At 44.5% G+C, this 18,638-nt stretch overlaps 1 protein-coding gene across 1 annotated transcript in view; it reads left to right on the top strand.

The window, feature by feature from the left end:
• SPSB4 (splA/ryanodine receptor domain and SOCS box containing 4) overlaps positions 1 to 9,382 on the top strand; it is a 129,408-nt gene extending 120,026 nt beyond the window's left edge. Inside the window, exon 2 of the mRNA XM_006900338.1 lies at positions 9,255 to 9,382. Coding sequence (XP_006900400.1) covers positions 9,255 to 9,382 — 128 coding nt within the window. The remainder of the gene's footprint in view (positions 1 to 9,254) is intronic.
• The last annotated feature ends 9,256 nt before the right edge of the window (positions 9,383 to 18,638 follow it).

Raw genomic sequence — 18,638 nt, 5'->3', positions numbered from 1 at the left:
ACCTTCCCAGGGACTGCAAGAGCTTCGTCAGTCAGTGGTGGTTAGTTTTGATTACTCAGTAGGAACGAGGCTCATGCTTTTGAGAGACTGTCACAGAGCTGAAGCTAAAAGAAGGGGAAGGTGACACTCCAGATTGAATGTAACAGAAATCAGAAGTTCTCCCTGTTTCCTAAACTTTCTATGTAGTAACAGTAATTCGATGTTCTTCAAAGCTTCATTTAATCCTCTGGTGCATTTATTGAAAGGTTCCCTCTGACAGCCAATGAGGTGTTTGTGAAGGTCCTCCGAAAAGACAAAATGCTTTATAAATGTGGGGTATTACTCTCACACTTATTGAATTCAAATGCCACAGAGTATGCCCTTCCCATCTGGCACCCGAGGTTGCATCAGATCATCACGCACTTATCTGAGTAGTGAGAGGGCTCAGATTGTGATTATCTGAATTGTGAGAGGGCTCCAAAACCCTGCTCCTTGAAGGTCTCCCCCTTGCAGACCGTAGCCTGAGACCCTCCGCTCCACTCTGCGAAGCTGCTCTTCTGTCTGTAAATACATGGGAGTTCTATGTTCTTAGTTTCATTTGGAAAAAGGCTTCTACTGTTGGAGGGAGGACGCCCACTTTTGCTTCTCACAGGTTCAAAGAGGCACCACGTGTGGCCACTCACTCTCACGGGCTGTGTGACCTTGTGGCTGTCCTGCGTCACTGAGCTAAAATGGACCTGTGGTTTCCAGTGGGCTTTCAGAATCAGTAAATCACAGGGGAGGAGATGACAGAAGAATTGATACCTTTGAGCTATGATATTGGAAAAGAGCACTAAACATCTCATGGACTGTTAAAAGAACAAATATGTCTTGGAGAAAGCACAGCCAGAGAGCTCTTTGGAGGCAAAGATGATGAGGCTTTACCTCGCATACTTTGGTCCTTTTGCTAGGAGGGGTTATTTCTTGAAGAAGGACATGATGCTTAAAAAGGTGGAGGGTCAGTGAGGGAGAGGAAGACCCTCAACCAGGTGGATTGACATGGTGGCTGCTGCAGCGGGCTCTAGTGTGTCAAGAGGTGTGAGGTTGGCACAGGGTAGGACACGGTTCAGATCTCTTGTTCATTGGGTTGTTGTGGGTTGTACTGAGTGGCACTTAACAACAACAAGACCAAGAAAGGATCCAACTTCCCCCTCAATCTTGCTTAATTCAAGAAAAACAAACTGGCGAGCTCTCGTGGCCTAGTGGCAAGAAGCTGCACTGAAATCCCAGAGATATGCAGTTCGAATCCACCAGATGCTCTGCTGAGAAGGAGGGACACTTTCCTCCTGTACTAGTCATGTCCAGTTTGACAGTACACACACACAGACACACACACACACACACACATAAAATAAATTAATAAAAAGAAAAACCCTACAAAAAGAAAAACAAAAACAGATTCCTACTATCCTCCTGTGGGCTTATTTCTGAGCTCACACTTGAAATAATTCAAATAAACATTGTAAATCCATTTGAAGGACTCCATATTAAACCCCTGGGGTTTATGTTATTCATCATGAGGCCCGAGTGGTGCCATTTCCCAAGGAAAAGGAAGTTTTCCTCCCCTTGACTGTTGGATGAAAGGCAGGAGTCAACTGGACCCGTTAACCCGTTTGGAGCTGAGCCCATAGGCTATTTGAGGAAGACAGCTTTTCAGGAAAGGCTCTGGTAGCTGCACCTAGAATATGGAGATTTCTCTTTAGAAAAGCAGGAAGAATGGCTCCTTTTCTCTCCAAGTTCTTCAGGCCAAGTTCAGAGGAAGCCAACAGGGCTTTCATGCTAGACTACCTCTCAGCTCACATCAGGACCCACCTCCAGCCCAGACACAGACCACCAGTGGGCAGAAAACCAGCCTAGCATACAACAGGACTGAGGTTGGGGACCTGAGGCAGTGAAACCAGACAAGGAGGAAAGGTTCCCTGTGCCAGGGGCTGTCCTCCCACCAGAGTCTCTGCCCGGTGCAGTTAGCTCTCTCAGATGCTGAGCAGTAGGCTATTTGGGTTCACCCAGAACCACTGGAGAGAAGAGACCTGTAGTTGTACTTTCAGGAAAAATAATAATTAATAATAAGAAGAAGTCTTTAAAAACTCTGTGGAATACAGTTCTAGTTGTTGGGGTGGTTGGTTCGGTTTTTTAAAAATTTTTATTTTGTATACTCAGGTTTCACTCTGGAATTTATCAGTCTTTGGTCCTTTACCAAAGATGTCCGGAGTTGGAGCTATTATGAGTTAAACGGCACAAAATTTTTATTTTGTATTGGTTTGCTTACAAAGTTCATATTCATTGTGTTTCACACTATTCTTCATCCACATTGTGTTTTGTACAGTAATTCTCATGTATTTTGTTTTTACTTTTTAATTTGTACATTTTTTAATTCTAATTTATTTATAAAGTTAGAATACACTGTTTTTCATAAAAGATCTTTCCCATTTCCTTCATCCCACCCACCCATTGAACTGTGCAGCCTTATGATTAACGACCTAGTCCCCCATCCTCACCCCGCTATTTCCACCCTCACCCTCACCCTGGATCCTCATACTCATTCTACAATAATGGTTTAGACAGTATTTGTCCTTGTGGGACTGAGTTAGTTCGCTCAGCATAATGCTCTCCAGTCCCTCCCAAGTTAGGTAATAATTTACAAAGTTATTGCTCCTGCGTGCTGCATAGTATTCCATTGTATGAATATAACACAACTTCACAAACCATTCATTTGTGGTTGGACATCTGGGCTGTTTCCATGCTTTTGCAATGGTGAATAATGCTGCTATGAACATGGGTGTACAAGTTTCTGTTTGAGCCTCAGTTCTCATTTCCTTGGTGTATATTCGAAGCAATGGAATAGCTGGGTCATATGGAATTTCTGTGTTAAGCTTTTTGAGGAAGCGACAACCCATATATTGTTGTTGTTAAGGGACGTTGAGTCATAGATGATTCATAGCGACCCTATGAACGGAAGACCTGAACACCTGTATAACTTTCATTGTTTCTCCAAGTTCATAGAGTTTCTGGAGGCAAGCTTTTTTAGAAGTGGATGCATTATGTTTTATAAGATTAATCACCATGATGAGACTATGCCCACCATTGTCCTGTCTCTCTAGGCCCCCACCAGATCCTTCCCATTTCCTTTACCTCCTTCCTCCATCCACCAAATTGTACAACCCTGACATTTCACCTCTACCCACCCTCATCTCTCTGCTTTCACCCTTTCTCCCATTAGGCCCCTTTACATGTTTTACTAGTTCTCTTTCTGCTTCTTTTTGTTGTTGCTGTTGTTCTTGTTAGGTTTTCACTAGTAGCTTGTGATTCATGGGATTTTACAACAGAATCTGTAAAACAGACTGGTCCTGCACTAGCTTCATAATCCCTACTATATTTTAATCCATGCTGTGTTGAACTCTCTATGTCAGTCCATCATATCTGGGGTCTTTCTTTTTTTAAAATTTTTTTATTTTAATAATTTTAATGAACATTTACAGAGATTTTGGATTTCCATTCATTCATTGCTGCACTTCTCTCCCACCCAGCCCCCCTCCCCCGAGTTCACTCCTCTCTGAAAAGTAAAAGAAAAACTCCCTCCCTGGTACACAATCACCCAGCCCCTCTCCCACCGCCCCAAGTACATTCCACTATGCAACCTTAATTGTGGACTTTTGTGATAACCATAATACCCTATCATACATTGCTTTTAAATTATTCTCTCCCTCATCTGTTTCATAGGGTCGCTATGAGTCGTCTACAACTCGACGGCATTAAACAACAACAACATCTGTTTCAGAGCAGCATACACAATTTATCCAGTTTTTCTCAGTCTTACCCCAACCCTGATATCAGTCCCATTTTACAGCAGTGGCACCATGCAGTATTTGTCCTTTTGCGACTGAGATATTTCACGTGGCATAATGTCCTCCAGGCTCACCCATTTTGAATAATATTGCATGAGGTCCTTGTTTTTCAATGCAGCATAGTATTCCATTGTGTGACTATACCACAGCTTCTCTAGCCATTCGTTTGTTGATGGGCACTCAGCTGTTTCCAACTCCTTGCTATTGTAAATAAAGCAGCAATAAACATGGGTGTGCATATATCTGCTTGGATGTCAGTTATGGTCTCTTTGGGGCATATTCCCAGTAGTGGAATTGCTGGGTCAAATGGTATTTATATTTGCAACTTTTTGAGAAAACACCATACAGCCTTCCAAAGTGATTGCACCATCAAGAAAGTAGGTCTTGCTCTGTTTTACACTGTTTAGTCTTTAGATGAGGACATACCTGGTGTGTGTGGTGGGGGGGGGGGGCGGGGGGGGTAGTCTCATCCAAGCACTTGGCTCTATCCCAAATAGGAACAATGCCAGTTGTCTCTGCAAGGATCGTGCCTCCACTGCCCCAAAGTCCGTTCTTTAGGGTGAGCTTCCCAGGGCTGCAGTGGCAGAGAAAACAAATGGAGAGGTTGGAAATATTCATGGTGCATGGTTGTGAGCCCCACCCAGGCCTCCCTCCACGTGACTGGGGAGTGTCTTCACCTGAGCCCAGAATGTCGACCACTGTGCGACTGTGAGCTACCTGGGGCAGGTTCTAAGTTGAACACAGACTTTCTGGGAGGTTTTTCAGTAGAGTCAGGAGCATCCCTTCACCAGCTGTGCAGCTGGTACAGCGTGTTAATAATTCGGTCTGTCTGTGGGCACCTGCCCGGAGGCTTCTTCAGCTGACTTAGGACAGTGTGAAAGAGCTAAGTTTCCTTTGTCACCTCCACCAGAAGAGCAGAGCTGCTGCGTCTTTTGTAAGAGCAAAGTCTCTGGTCAGCTTCTATCCACTTGCAGCCTCGGGCCACCTCGTTCCCATTGACCAAATACTGTGATCACGAGTGTAGAATTGTAAGAGCTGTTTTTGGCAAATTCAGGGCTACTCAGTCCCTGTATATGGGGTCCACGGCACAGAGGGGCAGAAACAACACAACAGAAACAGATTATACAGGAATTCAGAAAGGTCAATGATTTATCCCTGTGATGGCTGGCTTTACAGGTCATCTTGGCTAAGCTCTGGTACCCTAATTGCTCAATTAAATAGCAATCTGGATGTTACCATTTGGGCTTTTTTTGTAGATGTGGTTAACATTTTTCAATTTGTTGTTTTTCTTTTTTTAATTTTTTTAATTATTATTATTTTGTGTGAACCGTCAAATCAGATCTGACTGTGCAGGAGGAGATTGTCCCTTCTCCTTCAGCAGAGCAGGTGGATTTGAACCTTGCACCTCTGGGACTGCAGTGCAGCTTCTTGCCACTAGGCCACCAGAGCTCATCAATTTGTTGCTTTTCCATAGAGAATATTCTCAGTGTGTGTGAGCCTTGTTTCATTCTGCTTGGGGGGAGAGAAGGGACCTATATAAGTTATCATCCTTGTCACTCCTGACCCAGGCTCCACAGCTTCCCAGTATCATTTCCTCTCTTTCATAACCTTCAGCCTATCTTGTTTCAGTCCTTGTGACTTTGCCTGTTCTTTCTTCCTTGATTACTTTCCTAACCTGATGTGCCTGTAACACTCCTATTCACTCTTCAAAACCCAATTCAGATGTATCTCCCCTAGGAAATTTTCATTGACATGCTCCATATAGGTCTTATTTAGTTTATTACAATTGATCTAGTTAACTCTGTATTCCCAGAGTTAGTAAGGGGATCTGATGAAGAATAAGAATTTGGTAAATATGTCTGCTAATAAACCCAGTAAAAGAGAACTCTAGTGTCTTAATGGGAGGAATCTGCGTTCAATCCCCAAGGCACGCAGTTCGCAACTGCTTAGCTGCTCCACAAGAGAAGGATGGGCAATCTCCTCCTGCGTGATTACCACCCCAGAAAACCCGCTGGAGGGTCAGCTATGGTTCAGTTCTGACTCGATGATATGAAAGAACAACAAACCCAGTAAAACTCAGCCCTTTATCGAGAGCATCAATTGTTTATGGGTTTTAATTTCTACACTTCTCATAGCTAGACCCTAGAGAGGAAAAAATACATAAATAAATAAACATCCCTTCTGCTGATCGTGAAGGACATTCTAAGGACTGTATGAGGAGTTAAAGGGATTTGAAACAGTCTCTCAAAACCAAATCTTATTTCTAAGAGAAAGCACCCTTGAAAATCTGCCTTAAGCAAGTAACTTTCAAAGGTCTTTGAACGTGAATACTTTTTTATGTTGAAATGCAGTAAACTCTACATATATTTAAATTTTTCAGAGACAAAGCTTTCAAGAATTTACTCTTTATGTACTGTAAGGGATTCTGGTGGCTTAGTGGTAAGGAGTTGCACTGCTAACTCAAAAGCAAGTGGTTCGAATCCACCTGCTGCTTTGGAATAAAGATGAAGTCTCTTCCTGCACAATGTACAGCCGAGCTCAGGGGGTGTAGAGAGTTAAACTAATACCCCAAGACTGAGCTTCTCTAGTAGGATGAAACTACAGCAACTCTTTGGGGACAAAAAGATGAAATCTGAAATCTATTCTCTTGAGATGTATAGCCTGAGAAACCCAGTAGAGGGTCAGCTGTGAGTTGGTTCTGACTCAATAGCAATTAATTGAATTGAGGGATGCTGTAAGGAGCCCTCAAAACAACAACAACACAAACAAACAAACAAACAAACAAAAACCCCAACCCCAACACACTGTAAAAAGAACAAGGGCCACATGGGACAGTCATACATATCTGACCATTACTAATTTCACAAAGGGGCATTGTCCCTGCCAACAGCATCAATAATACAAAACCAAGGAGCTCTGGTGGCCTAGTGGCAAAAAGCTGTGCTGCAATCCTGAAGGTATGCGGTTCGAATCCGTCAGATACGCCACAGGAGAAGGATGAGCAGTCTCCTCCTGTGCCAGTCGGATCTGACTCAATGGCACTCAACAACAACAATAAAAATAAAATAAAGTGTCACTAAAAAAATAATAATACAAAACCAATTCCCATGAGGTCAAACATGTCCCCACACTCTCATAACTCTTTTTACTCATGTAAACACCAATCTTATTGCTTTGCTGGGTCCAAAATCCAATGTGATAACTTACAGACCACACAGAACCATATTGGGGAAGGCAAAAGGTTATAAACCAGATTAATAAGAGAATATAAGTCAAGACAGCTCCTGAAATGTGCACGCAGGCACCTCAGCCTTGCGCCTATCAGCTTGCTGTTTCCAAATTCTCCGTCCTGCCAATATTGGCCACCCACCCCAAGTTGCTTGAAAAAGTTCTCAGTCCTGTCAATATTGGCTGCCTACCCCCTGGTACTCATTTCATGTCAGGTCTCCACTTCAGCTGTAGGTGTTGCTGCTGTAGGTGTAGCTAGAAAGGGAAGGGGGTCCTTCACTGTCTTGATTCTCCTTCAATGGCACCAGAAGATTTGTCTTTGTGGCTAGATCTGCTCAGTTTACTGGTGAGACTAGCCAATCCCCTTGCAGATTGTTAAAACTGGCTAAGTTCCTTGTGGATAGTCTAACACTCCCCATTTTGCATATTCCTGCCCATCTATACAGCATCCTCTCTCCTCAATATAACAATTACTTCAGCATAAAACAAACAATCTTCTGGCTAGGAAAGACAATTTTGAATAATAAACCTCAGAAACCCAGAGAAAGAGAACAAAACCACAACTTTAAAAAAGGAAACCCTAGTGATCTAGTGGTAGGGACTTGCACTGCCAACACAAAGATAGCTGGTTCAAGCCCACTAGGTGTTCGTAGAGAAAGAGATGGAACCAGTCCTAGAAGAGGGACGTCATGCTTAGAAGGTTGGAGGGACAGCACAGGAGATGAGATGGATTGATACAGTAACTGGGGCAGTGGGGGTGGTTGTGTTGGAATCAGTGAGGCTAACTCAGGACAGGACAAGCTTCAGAGAGTCACTATGTACATAGAGTCACTATGAGTCGCAGATGACTTGACAGCATATAACAGCAACAATCTCCACTCTTGCAATTTATAGTCTTTGAAAACTTGCTGGAGGGTCAGCGGTTCCATCCTGGGGGTAATGGGTAAATTTGAGCAAAGAGCCCTGATAGAATAGTGCATGACATACATGCAGCTAACTGAAAAGTTAAGGACCTCTGATAGAATAGTGCATGATGTACATGCAGCTAACTAAAAAGTTAGGGACGTCTGTTGGCCTAGTGCATGATGTACATACTGCTAACTGATAAGTTAGGGACCTCTGATGGCCTAGTGAGTAAGGAGTTGCTGCCAACCCAAAGGCAGGTGGTTTGAATCCAAGAGCAGCTCCGTAGCAGAAAGATGGACACTCTTCCCTTGTGATTTACATACAGCCTCTGAAAACCCACTAGAGGATCAGCTATAGGTCAAGTCCAACTCAACAGTAGTGAGTGTGAGTTCTTCTAATGAAAAGCTCAGCAGTTTGAACCCACCAACCACTGATGAGAGGACGATGTGCAGTCTCCTCCCGTAAAGACGGAGGATCGCTGTGACTCAGAGGCCCTGAAGGATGCCATCCACTGTGGACAGCAGTGGGTTTGATTGGATTTTTTTCTGTTGGTTTCTTTTTATGGACATTGCGTTCCATTTTTCTTTCTTTTTTGTAGAAATCGCTGGTCCCCATCACTGAACTGACTTCCCAACTCTCAAATCTACCAGGTTTCCATTTGAAAACTCCTGCTTTAGGCCTTCAGCTGGCATGTTGGTAGTTCTGTGGTAGAATTCTCATCTTCCGTATAAGAGACTTCGGTCTCTCATACACACCCCTGAAGGTCATTCGGTGGAGGTCTGTGTTGCTATAATATTAAACAGGTTCCAGCAGAGCATCTGGACTGAAATGGACCTCAAAGATAGGCCTAGTAGTCGCCTTTCAAAAATCAGTCAATGACCACAACTGCCCTGATCTGCAAACAACTGGGTAACATTGCCTTCTGTTGTCCATGGCATCTCGTGAATTAGGGTGACATGGCGGTAGCGAACAAGGCCTTCTGTTGATGCAATCAGGAAAGAGACCCTGGGTCTTGAAACTGGGGCTCAGTGCAGGGAGAAGTGTAGGGGCTGTTGTGAGTGGTGGTCGTGGTTGTTTGGTGTTGTCGAGTTGAGTATGACTCTTAGTGACCCTACAAGTAACAACAGATCTGAACCCTGTCCTGTTCTGTGCCGTCCTCACAATCTCTGACACGCTTGAGCCCCTTGTGGGTGGGGAGAGGGGTTGAAAAAGTAATAGAGAGACCACAAGATGCTCACCCATTCCCTCTCATTGCAGCGGAGCCCCTGCCTCTGATGGACCTGTGCCGAAGATCGATCCGCACCTCCCTGGGCCGTGGACGACTGTGTGACATCAGCTCCCTGCCTCTGCCTCAGTCTCTCAAGAACTACCTTCAGTACCAGTAAGCCAGGGGTAGCTGCGTGGCGGCGGGTGTCCCCAGCGGCCAGCCCGCCTTCTCAGGTTCACCCAGCACTTTCAGGAAGGAGCCTTCCCTCACCCCACTTGCCCCAGGACGCTCCATTCTGTTCCTCGAGAGGGCAGGATGTGTTCCCAACGTGGAAAGGAAAGATCTGTTGCCAACAGTATTTGCTGCCTTCAAAGCAGCCCGCCCAAGACACCTCGGTGGAAGTCTGCACTGGACCCCAGAGATCTACTCGTCCACCGGGACACGGCAGCCACGCTGTGTTGATCAGAGTCTATTTCCTTATTCAAAGGAATGAATAAAACATTTGGGCAAGAAACTTTTCTCTTGTGTGCCTCCAGGCACACAGGGTGAAGGACAGACTGGCCAGAGCAAGAGAAAATCGCCTTTGGATAGTGACCGACCTGAGTTTCTCAGCAGGGCATTGGGACGGTCATATCATGGTAGGACGTTGCAGTTCCCTGAAGGACTGTTATCCATGACTGGAAAGTGGACAAGCCTGTTTTTAGATACTGCCCAGCTTACCTCTTCAAATATGCCTCCGTCCCAGGCCATCCTTCTCCCAACCCACAGTTCTCTGGATGTTCCAGACCCAGACCCCTCTGTTCAGGGGAAGAGAAGTCTGATTAATTCACCCGAGAGATAGAATGAATGTATCCGTTCTTATTCTTTTAAGCAGAGTTTTCTTTTTTTTTTCAAAGCTGGTGTGGTGAGGCTGGTACTTATTCCAAAGGTGCTAATGGGGGGATTTGGGGCATTATCACTCCCAGATTGGGGGTGTTCTTGGCCTGGAGAGTGAGAGGGTCTCGGGGGCAGCCACTCATTCAGGGTACAGCTCGGCTGTTTCAGCTTTATTCGTGTGAATTCTATTTTTCTCTTCCTGAGACTTCTACATGTTTTGTTCCCATGTCAAATGTGTGTGTGATGTGACGATGTGATATTTATCAGCTCAGGCCCTCGAAGGCAGCCTTGTAACTGGAAGGGTGAATGTGGGAGACTTGTTCATTGACTGTTTGGCATCTCTTGAGTGTTTGGGGCACTGTCTGTCCAGACTCCTTTTTAACTGGAAATAGTCTTAACGGTGGGATACCAGTGCCCCAGCCTGCCTTCCCCACTTTAATGTGAATTTGATGTAGACATTTCTAATAAAGTTTGTCATTCAGACCTTCAGCTGTTTGTGAGATGCTCTTTGGGGAAGGGTCGTCTGACTGGTCCATCCCAGAACGCACAAGAAGACGTGAGTATGAATCCAGCTCCAGCCATCTCATCTTCTCTGTCTCATGGTCCATCCCCAAGCTGTAGCCACTGCAAAGGCCCATTTGGAAGCATGAATGCACTGGCTCCACGCAAAACTGGCTGTGATGGTAGAAAAACACCTCAAACTCCTGGTACCCAGGTCTTGATTCTACAATGGGAGCTCATGGGAGTTGAGAAGGGGATATGGGACCAGGAGAGCAAACCCAGTGGGGACACCTGTTTCAGAGTAGATCTGGAGGTGGCATTGAGTGGAACTGTGACAAGTGTGTGTTGTTACCAAGGAACCACCCATGGGCTGAAAGGTGAGAGGTTTGAGTGGTGGGTGGAAGTAAGTCAGGTATCAGAGTGCAGGCTGAGGTCTTGGCCAGGACTGACACAACTTTCACTCAAAATATACTGACTACACCCATGCATTGCGCTGGCTGATGGGAACCCAGCACTCGGGCAAATGTGGTCCCTTCACAAGGGAAACAGGTACATTGGAGCATAAGGAAGTGAGGGGCTCTTGACCAGGAGAGGAGAAACATATAGGACATGAAAGGCAGACTTCCTGGAAAAAGCAGTTCTCCCTAGATCTAATTTAAGGGAGAACAGCCTTAGAGAAGACAGACCAAAATGGCACAACCAGCTCTCCCCATGCAACATCATGATGGATAGAGACTAAAACTGTCAACATCTTCATCAGACTTGGATCCACAATTAACACACTTGGTGTCAGCAGTCAGGAAATTAGGCGATGCATTGAACTGGGAAAGTCTGCAGTTAGGGACCTTCAAATTATTGAGCAGTAATAACGTCAGTTTGGGGACTAAAGTGCATCTTGATTCAGGCTATAGTCTTTCCAATCACTTACTAGGCATATAAGAGCTGAACAATGAATAGAGATGACAGAAGAATTGATGCCTTTGAGCTATGATGTTAGAGAAGAACACTGAACATACCATGGATGCCAAAAGAATAAACTAATGTATCTTGGAGAGGGAGCAGCCAGAGTGCTCTTTAGAGGCTAGGACGATGAGGCTTCTGCACACATGCTTCGGGCGTGTTGCTAGGAGGAGCTATTCCTTGGAGAAGGACATGATGCTTGAAGGGTGGAAGGATGGTGAAGGAGAGGGAGAACCTCAATCAGGTGGATTGACACTGTGACTGCTGCAATGGGCTCTAATGTTTCAGAAAGTGTGAGGATTCCACAGGGTAAGACAAGGTTCAGATTTGTTGTTCATAGGGTCGCAATGAGTCCTACTCTTTTGATGGCATCTAACAACAACCACCCTTCCCACCCTCAGGGGCAGGGCTCTTCCTCTGCTCTGAGCTTGGGCCTGGCAGCTGGGCTTAATTTGGCAGTCTCGGGTCCTTTAGTTGCAGGAAGCATCTTTATATGAAGACCCTTCCTCAGACAATGGGGTCTAGAGGCCTGGATTGAGCCCTGGCATCGTCACTCCTAAGTGGAGTGGCCTTTGGAAAGCCATTTCCTCCTGTGCTTTCAGCATGGACAGACTGAGTGGGCAGTGGCTGAGTACCTTTCCACCCCTGACTCACAGTGTCTTAGCTCAACACCACTTCTCCAGCTTGGATACATCCTTCTCATTTTGGCTTTGACATCTTATGCTGTTTCTCTCACTCCAAGAATGCCTTTCCCAGAGGCCCTGAATAAGCAAAGCACTCATTAAAAAGAGAGACAAGGTTGGAGGCATCTCACTCCCTGATTTCAAATCCTACTACACTGCCGTGGTGAAGACAGCATGGTACTAGTACAATGACAGACACACAGAACAATGGAATAGAATTGAGAATCCAGAAATCAGCTCATCTACCTGTGGTCAACTGATTTTTGACAAGGAAATGAAATCAGTTAAGTGGAGAAATGACAGCCTTTTTAACAAATGGTGCAGGCAAAGTTGGAAAATCATCTGCAAAAAACTCAAGAAAGTCCCACACCTCACTCTATACACAAAAACCAATTCAAAGTGGATCAAGGACCTATGACTAAAACCAAGGACTATAAACTTCATTAGAAAAAAAGCTTGGAAGAACTCTAAAAGCCCTAATCCACAACATAAACAGTCTTCCAAGCACATCCTTATAAAACTAGAACCAGGAAAGGATAAAATAGATGAATGGGAACTTCTAAGAATAAAATCCCTATGCACATACAAAAAAAAAAACCAAACAAAAACCCCAACTCCAAAAGGGTAAAAAGGGAAGCCACAGACTGGGAAAAATATTTGGCAATGACATGTCAAATAAGGGACTTATATCTAGAATTTATAAAATTCTTGAGTGCCACAACAAGACAAAGGTAATTAATCCAATTGAAAAACGGCCGCAAAATATGAACAGACACTTCACCAAGGAAGACATTCAGATGGCCAACAAACACATGAAGAAGTGTTCAAAATCCCTAGCTCTAAGAAAGATGCAAATAAAAACAATTATGAGATATCATCTCACCCCAGTAAGAATAGTAAAATTTAACAGAACAGCAAGCAACAAATGCTTGTGAGGTTGCAGAGAAACTGCAACCCTTATTCACTGTTGGTGGGAGTGTAAAATGGTGCAACCACTGTGGAAGGTGGTATAGCACTTTCTCAAAAAGTTGCAAATAGAGATACCATTTGACCCAGAAATTCCACTACTGTGAATATACCCCAAAGAAACCAGAACTGCCACTCAAGTAGATAGATACACACCCATGTTTATTGCTGCTTTGTTCACAATAGTGAAGCGTTGGAAACAACCTAAGTGCCCATCAACAAACGAATGGATAGAGAAGCCATGATACATTCATACAATGGAATACTATGCAGCACTGAAAAACAAGAAACTCATAAAATATTATACAAAATGGGTGACCCTGGAGGACATTATGCTGAGTGAAATATCTCAGTCACGAAAAGACAAATATGACATAATGCCACTGTTATAGAACAGGACTGACATAGGGGCTAGGGAGTAGGCGAAACTAAGAAAAGAGGGGATAAATAATCTGCGTGGCATTGAAACAGACAAGGGAGAGAACTGTATAAAAGGAATATATGATTAGGTATTATTGGCATGAAAAGAGTCCAGAATAAGAGCTGTCTTGGGGGGGGGGGAAACCCAAGTTCTTTATAAACTTTCATTAAAATCTCAAATTTTTTTGGAAAAAAGAAAAAAGAATGCCTTTCCTATCCTCATTTCATGCTCGACAGTCCTTGGTTTAGACAGTCCTCATCCCAGAAGTCCTCCTTCAGCACCTGTATAAGCCTGTTCCTGATCTAAGCAGCCAGCTTCTCCGCTGTTGCTGCAGTTGTCCCTCCTGGCAACCCAGTATCCTCCCCCAAACACTACACTAGTCCCAGTGACTGTGACTCTCAGGAGAGCAGGCTTCACACTTAGTGCAGACCTGACACGGGCTCAGCACAGACCAACGAGGGTGAAAGACTCTGTATAGCTGGGATGCTGACAGGAAATGCCAAGGGATGGAGGGCAGGAGAGGTCCTGTCGAGAACGATCAAAGGAGAGGGAACCAGATATTTAAAGTGGAATTGAGGACTTCCCAAACTGAGGAAATCATAAAACCTCTTCAAAGCAGGAGCTTTTGATGCTCCAGCCAGCCGAGGGCTCAAGAGAGCCAAGTGCAGCCACTCTGGCCCAAGTTCTAGTTCAATGCCTTTGTGTATATATATATGTAACTCTGGGGTTCTGTGGGTATCAGTGCCCACATTCCAGCCTATACCCCTCACTTCACACTATCTCTCCCAAGCAGACATCCTAGGAACCTCATAACCATAAGCCATCTGCCAGCCTCCAGCCCCCTTCCACCCTTGGCATGTTCTGAAGCTTGGCCTTTTTCCATGGCCCGTTGCTGGAAAGAACCCTTAGCTGAAAAAGTCCTCTCGCTAATAGCTTTTTAATTGTCTTCATATGTTGGGCACCAGTCTCCACAGATCTGAGCTCCTGCTGAGTTCCCTGGTCCCCTTTGGAACCCCTCTGTTAGTTCCACTCTCTGGAGAAAAGTCATCCTTCTTTCCCTTATTTTCTGTCTCCATCACCCACTGCAGGAGCTGACTTTCCTTTGATGTGTCTCTCACTGTTGTTGTTGTTGTTGTTGTTGTGTACCATAGAGTTGGAACAGACCCATAGCTGACCCTCTGGGGAGTTTTCAGAGGCAGTTAATTGCCCATCCTCCCACAGAGCCTCTGGTGGCATCAATGCATGTGCCTTAGGGATTGCACCACAGCTTCTCACCACGAGGCCACCAGTATCTTTCACTAGGAACCAATGATTTTATCATCTCATAATGTTAACAATCTGCATTATGCAGATGACACAACCCTGCTTACTGAAAATGAGGAGGACCTGAAGTGCTTGCTGCAGAAGGTCAAGGGCTGCAGCCTTAAATATGGATTGAAGCTCCACAGTAAGAAAACAAAGATTCTCACCACTGGGCCGACTGGCAGCATCATGCTAGACAGTGAAGAGATTGAAGTTGTTAACAGCTTCAGTTTGCTTGGCTCCAAAATCGACACTCTTGGTACCAGCAGCCAGGAAATTAAAAGACAAATGTATTAGGAAGGTCTGCTGTCAGAGACCCCTCCAAAGCACTGAAGAGCAACAATGTCAGTCTGGAGACTAAGGTGCACCTGATTCAGGCCATGGTCTTTGCAATTATTTGCTATGCGTCAGAAAGTTGGACTAGGGAGGATAGAAGAATTGATACCTTTGAGCTGTGGTGCTGGAGAAGAATATTGAATAAACCATGAACTTCCAGGAGAACAAACAGGTTCATCCTAGAGAGAGTGAAACCAAGCTGCTCCTTGAAGGCAAAGATTCTGAGGCTTTGTCTGACATATCTGGGCATGTTGTAAGGAGGGACCAGTCCTTGGAGAGGGACATCATGCTTGGGAGGGTGGAGGGACAGCACAAGAGAGGAAGAACTTTGATGAGATGGATTGATTCAGTGACTGGGGTAATGGGCGTAGGTGTGTCAGAGACAGTGAGATTGACCCAGGATAGAGCAGGGTTTAGGACTGTTGTACATAGGGTCGCTATGAGTCGCAGGCAACTTCACAGCACATAACAACAACAACATAATGTTACAGCAAAGCATTGGCAAAATATGTCTGGCAGAAAAGACACATAGAATTTTTAAAATTCGTACAACTCAATTAAAAGAAATACAATTCAATTTTAAACTGGGCAAAAATTTTGAACAAATACTTTACCAAAGAAAGAGTGGTAGCAGGTGGTAGCCAGGACCACAGTTGTGTGACAATTTGAACTATGCCGGACAACCGTCCCTAGTAGGCAGGCTGCAGCCCTCAAGCATATATGCAGCATATATGCAACTTGGCAAGCAGACAAGGATCATATGGCAACTCCCTAAGTTCTTCTCTGAGACTGGCAATCTCCATTAGCCCAAGGACACCAGGAGTTGTTCCCTGTTCTTGCTAATTCTCTCTGGGGGGTCTGGGTTCCTTACAAATATGCATTGTCATCCCAACATAACTAACAGTATATGTTAAAATAAAAGTGAGCCCAGTGAGTAGAAATCAGGCCATTTAAAGAAAAATCATGATTTATGACTTCTCTTGGAAAACTGGAAAATATAATACTACCAGGCCCACATTCCTTACTGGTCACACTGGTTCCCTTGTGCAAGGGTTCCCAGTTTGCAGGTCACCCTCCACCTATCTCCCTCCACCACACACCATAAGCACCTCCTACTGAGCACCTCTCTTGTAGATGAGAGCTTCCTGGTCTTGAGTCAAGGCTTTTATGTTTCACTGTCTGGGCTACAAATATAATACACGTCAGTGGTAATAAAGACACACGTGGTCCAAGGAAATTCCAGAGGGAAGAGTCTACAAGTTCAAGTCTGCAAGACTTGATCATCCCCAGCAAAGAGCGCACACATACCCAAGGTCTTCATTCAGACACAAATAAAGAGCTTCTGTGTTCCTGGTTCAGTGGTGAACTACGGGGAGACATAGATAAGAATTGTAAAGGCTGTATTTTCATGACCGGGTGCTCCCAGTTCTGGCTGCCGTCATAATCCCTGAAGGAATTCTACCACTTTCCCCAGACCAATTCAATCAGGACCCAAGAAAAGGACGGGGGCCTGGCTCTTACTCCCCAAGTGATTTTTTTTAAGTTTTTATTATTTTTTTGGTGTGTATGTACTGTCAAAGTGGATCTGACTGGTACAGGAGGAGATTGTCCCTCCTTCTCCAACAGAGCATCTGGTGGATTCGAACTGTGTATCTCTGGGATAGCAGTGCAGCTTCTTGCCACTAGGCCACCAGAGCTCCCTTTCCCCAAGTGATTCTAATGTGCATCGAGGGATGAGAACCACTGGGTGAGGTGCTTCATTAAATCGTCTCAAAGGAGATGTGGTTAATATTAGTGACCCTGCACACCTGTGTCAGAGAAACCTTAGCAGAGACCTGCTCCTGAACCTTGCCCCTATCCTGAGCCAACCTCACCGTCTCTGACACACTTGATCCCATTGTCATGGTCACTGGGTCAATCCATCTCAACCAGGGTCTTCCTCTCTGGCACTGTCCCTCTACTCTTCCAAGCATGATATTCTTCTCCAAAGACTGGCCTTTCTTGGCAACATGTGAGACCGTTTCAAAATCCTTGCCTCCAAGGAGCAACCTGGCTTCACTTTCTCCAGGACAGATCTGTTTGGTCTCTTGGCAGTCCATGGTGTGTTTAATACTCTTCTCCAGCACCACAACTCAAAGGCATTGATTCTTCTTCTATCATCCTTATTCATTGTTCAGCTCTCAGATGCATAGCAAGCAATTGAGAAGCACCTCGTTCTTTTCTCCATCTGTCATGATGCTGCCTATTGGCCCTGTGGTGAGGACCTTTGTTTTCTTGATGATGAGATGCAACCCACAATGAAGGCTGCAGTCCTTGATCTTCTGCAGCAAATGCCTCAAGTCCCGCTTAGTTACGGTGAGCAAGGTAATGTCATCTGCATGACACAGGTTGATGACGTTGTTGTTGTTGTTATGTGCCGTCGAGTCGTTTGCGATTCACATGACGAGTTTTCCTCCAATCCTGATGCCCCATTTCACCTTATAAAGCTCACTCTCCTGAATGATCTGTTCCACAGATAGATTGAAAAGGTATGAAGAAAAGATACATCCCGGATTACTTATTACAAGAATATAAATTTATTTAAGAATCAAAAATCAACCAAATTGACAAGAAAGGGGATGGGGGAGAAGAAGAACATTATTTCGATGTTGTTGTTGTTGTTAGGTACCATTGAATCCACTATAACTCATAACCCCCCTATGAATAACAGGTCTGACCCTTGCTCTATTCTGAGCTCTTCTCATGCCTCTGATATGTTCAATCCAATCACTATGTCAACCCATCTTGTGGATGGTTTTCCTTTCTTTCTCTGACCTTCCACCTCTCTCAGCATTGTATCCCATTTCCAAGAACTGACCCCTCCCGAAAACAAGCCCAAAGGATATGAGACAAACTTTGACCACCCTTCCCTCTAAGGAGCACGTGGTAGCAAGTTCTGCAAGAAAGATTTCTTTGTTCTTTTGACAGTCATCATTGGAGAAGCTCTGCACCAGCTGTGAAAACTAGGCCAGATGCTGACTGTGGAACACACAATGAACTACTCATATTCAAGTTCAAAGTTAACCTAAAGAAGGTTAAGAAAAAGCCCCAAGAACCAAAATTTGAAAAACCACTGGAGAGTCAGTTGTGAGTCAGTTGTGACTCAACAGCACAAAACAACAACAACAGAAATGCAAAAGATCTACATAAAGAAAATTACAAAACTCTACCACAAGAAATAGAAAAAGACCAAACTAAATGGAAGAATATACCATTTTTCAACGTTCATGGTTAGGAAGATTCTATGTTATCAAAATGACAATGTTACAGGTTCAGTGAAATCCCAATAAAATACTGATGACTTTCCTCAAAGAGATAGAAAAAGCAATTTCCAATTTTATTTACAAAGG

Source organism: Elephantulus edwardii, unplaced genomic scaffold (genome assembly GCF_000299155.1).
Source record: "Elephantulus edwardii isolate Elephantulus edwardi_28Jun2011 unplaced genomic scaffold, EleEdw1.0 scaffold00281, whole genome shotgun sequence".
NCBI lineage: Eukaryota > Metazoa > Chordata > Mammalia > Macroscelidea > Macroscelididae > Elephantulus > Elephantulus edwardii.
Note: the sequence above shows the minus strand (reverse complement) of the source record. Positions and strands in the feature narration are given on the sequence as shown.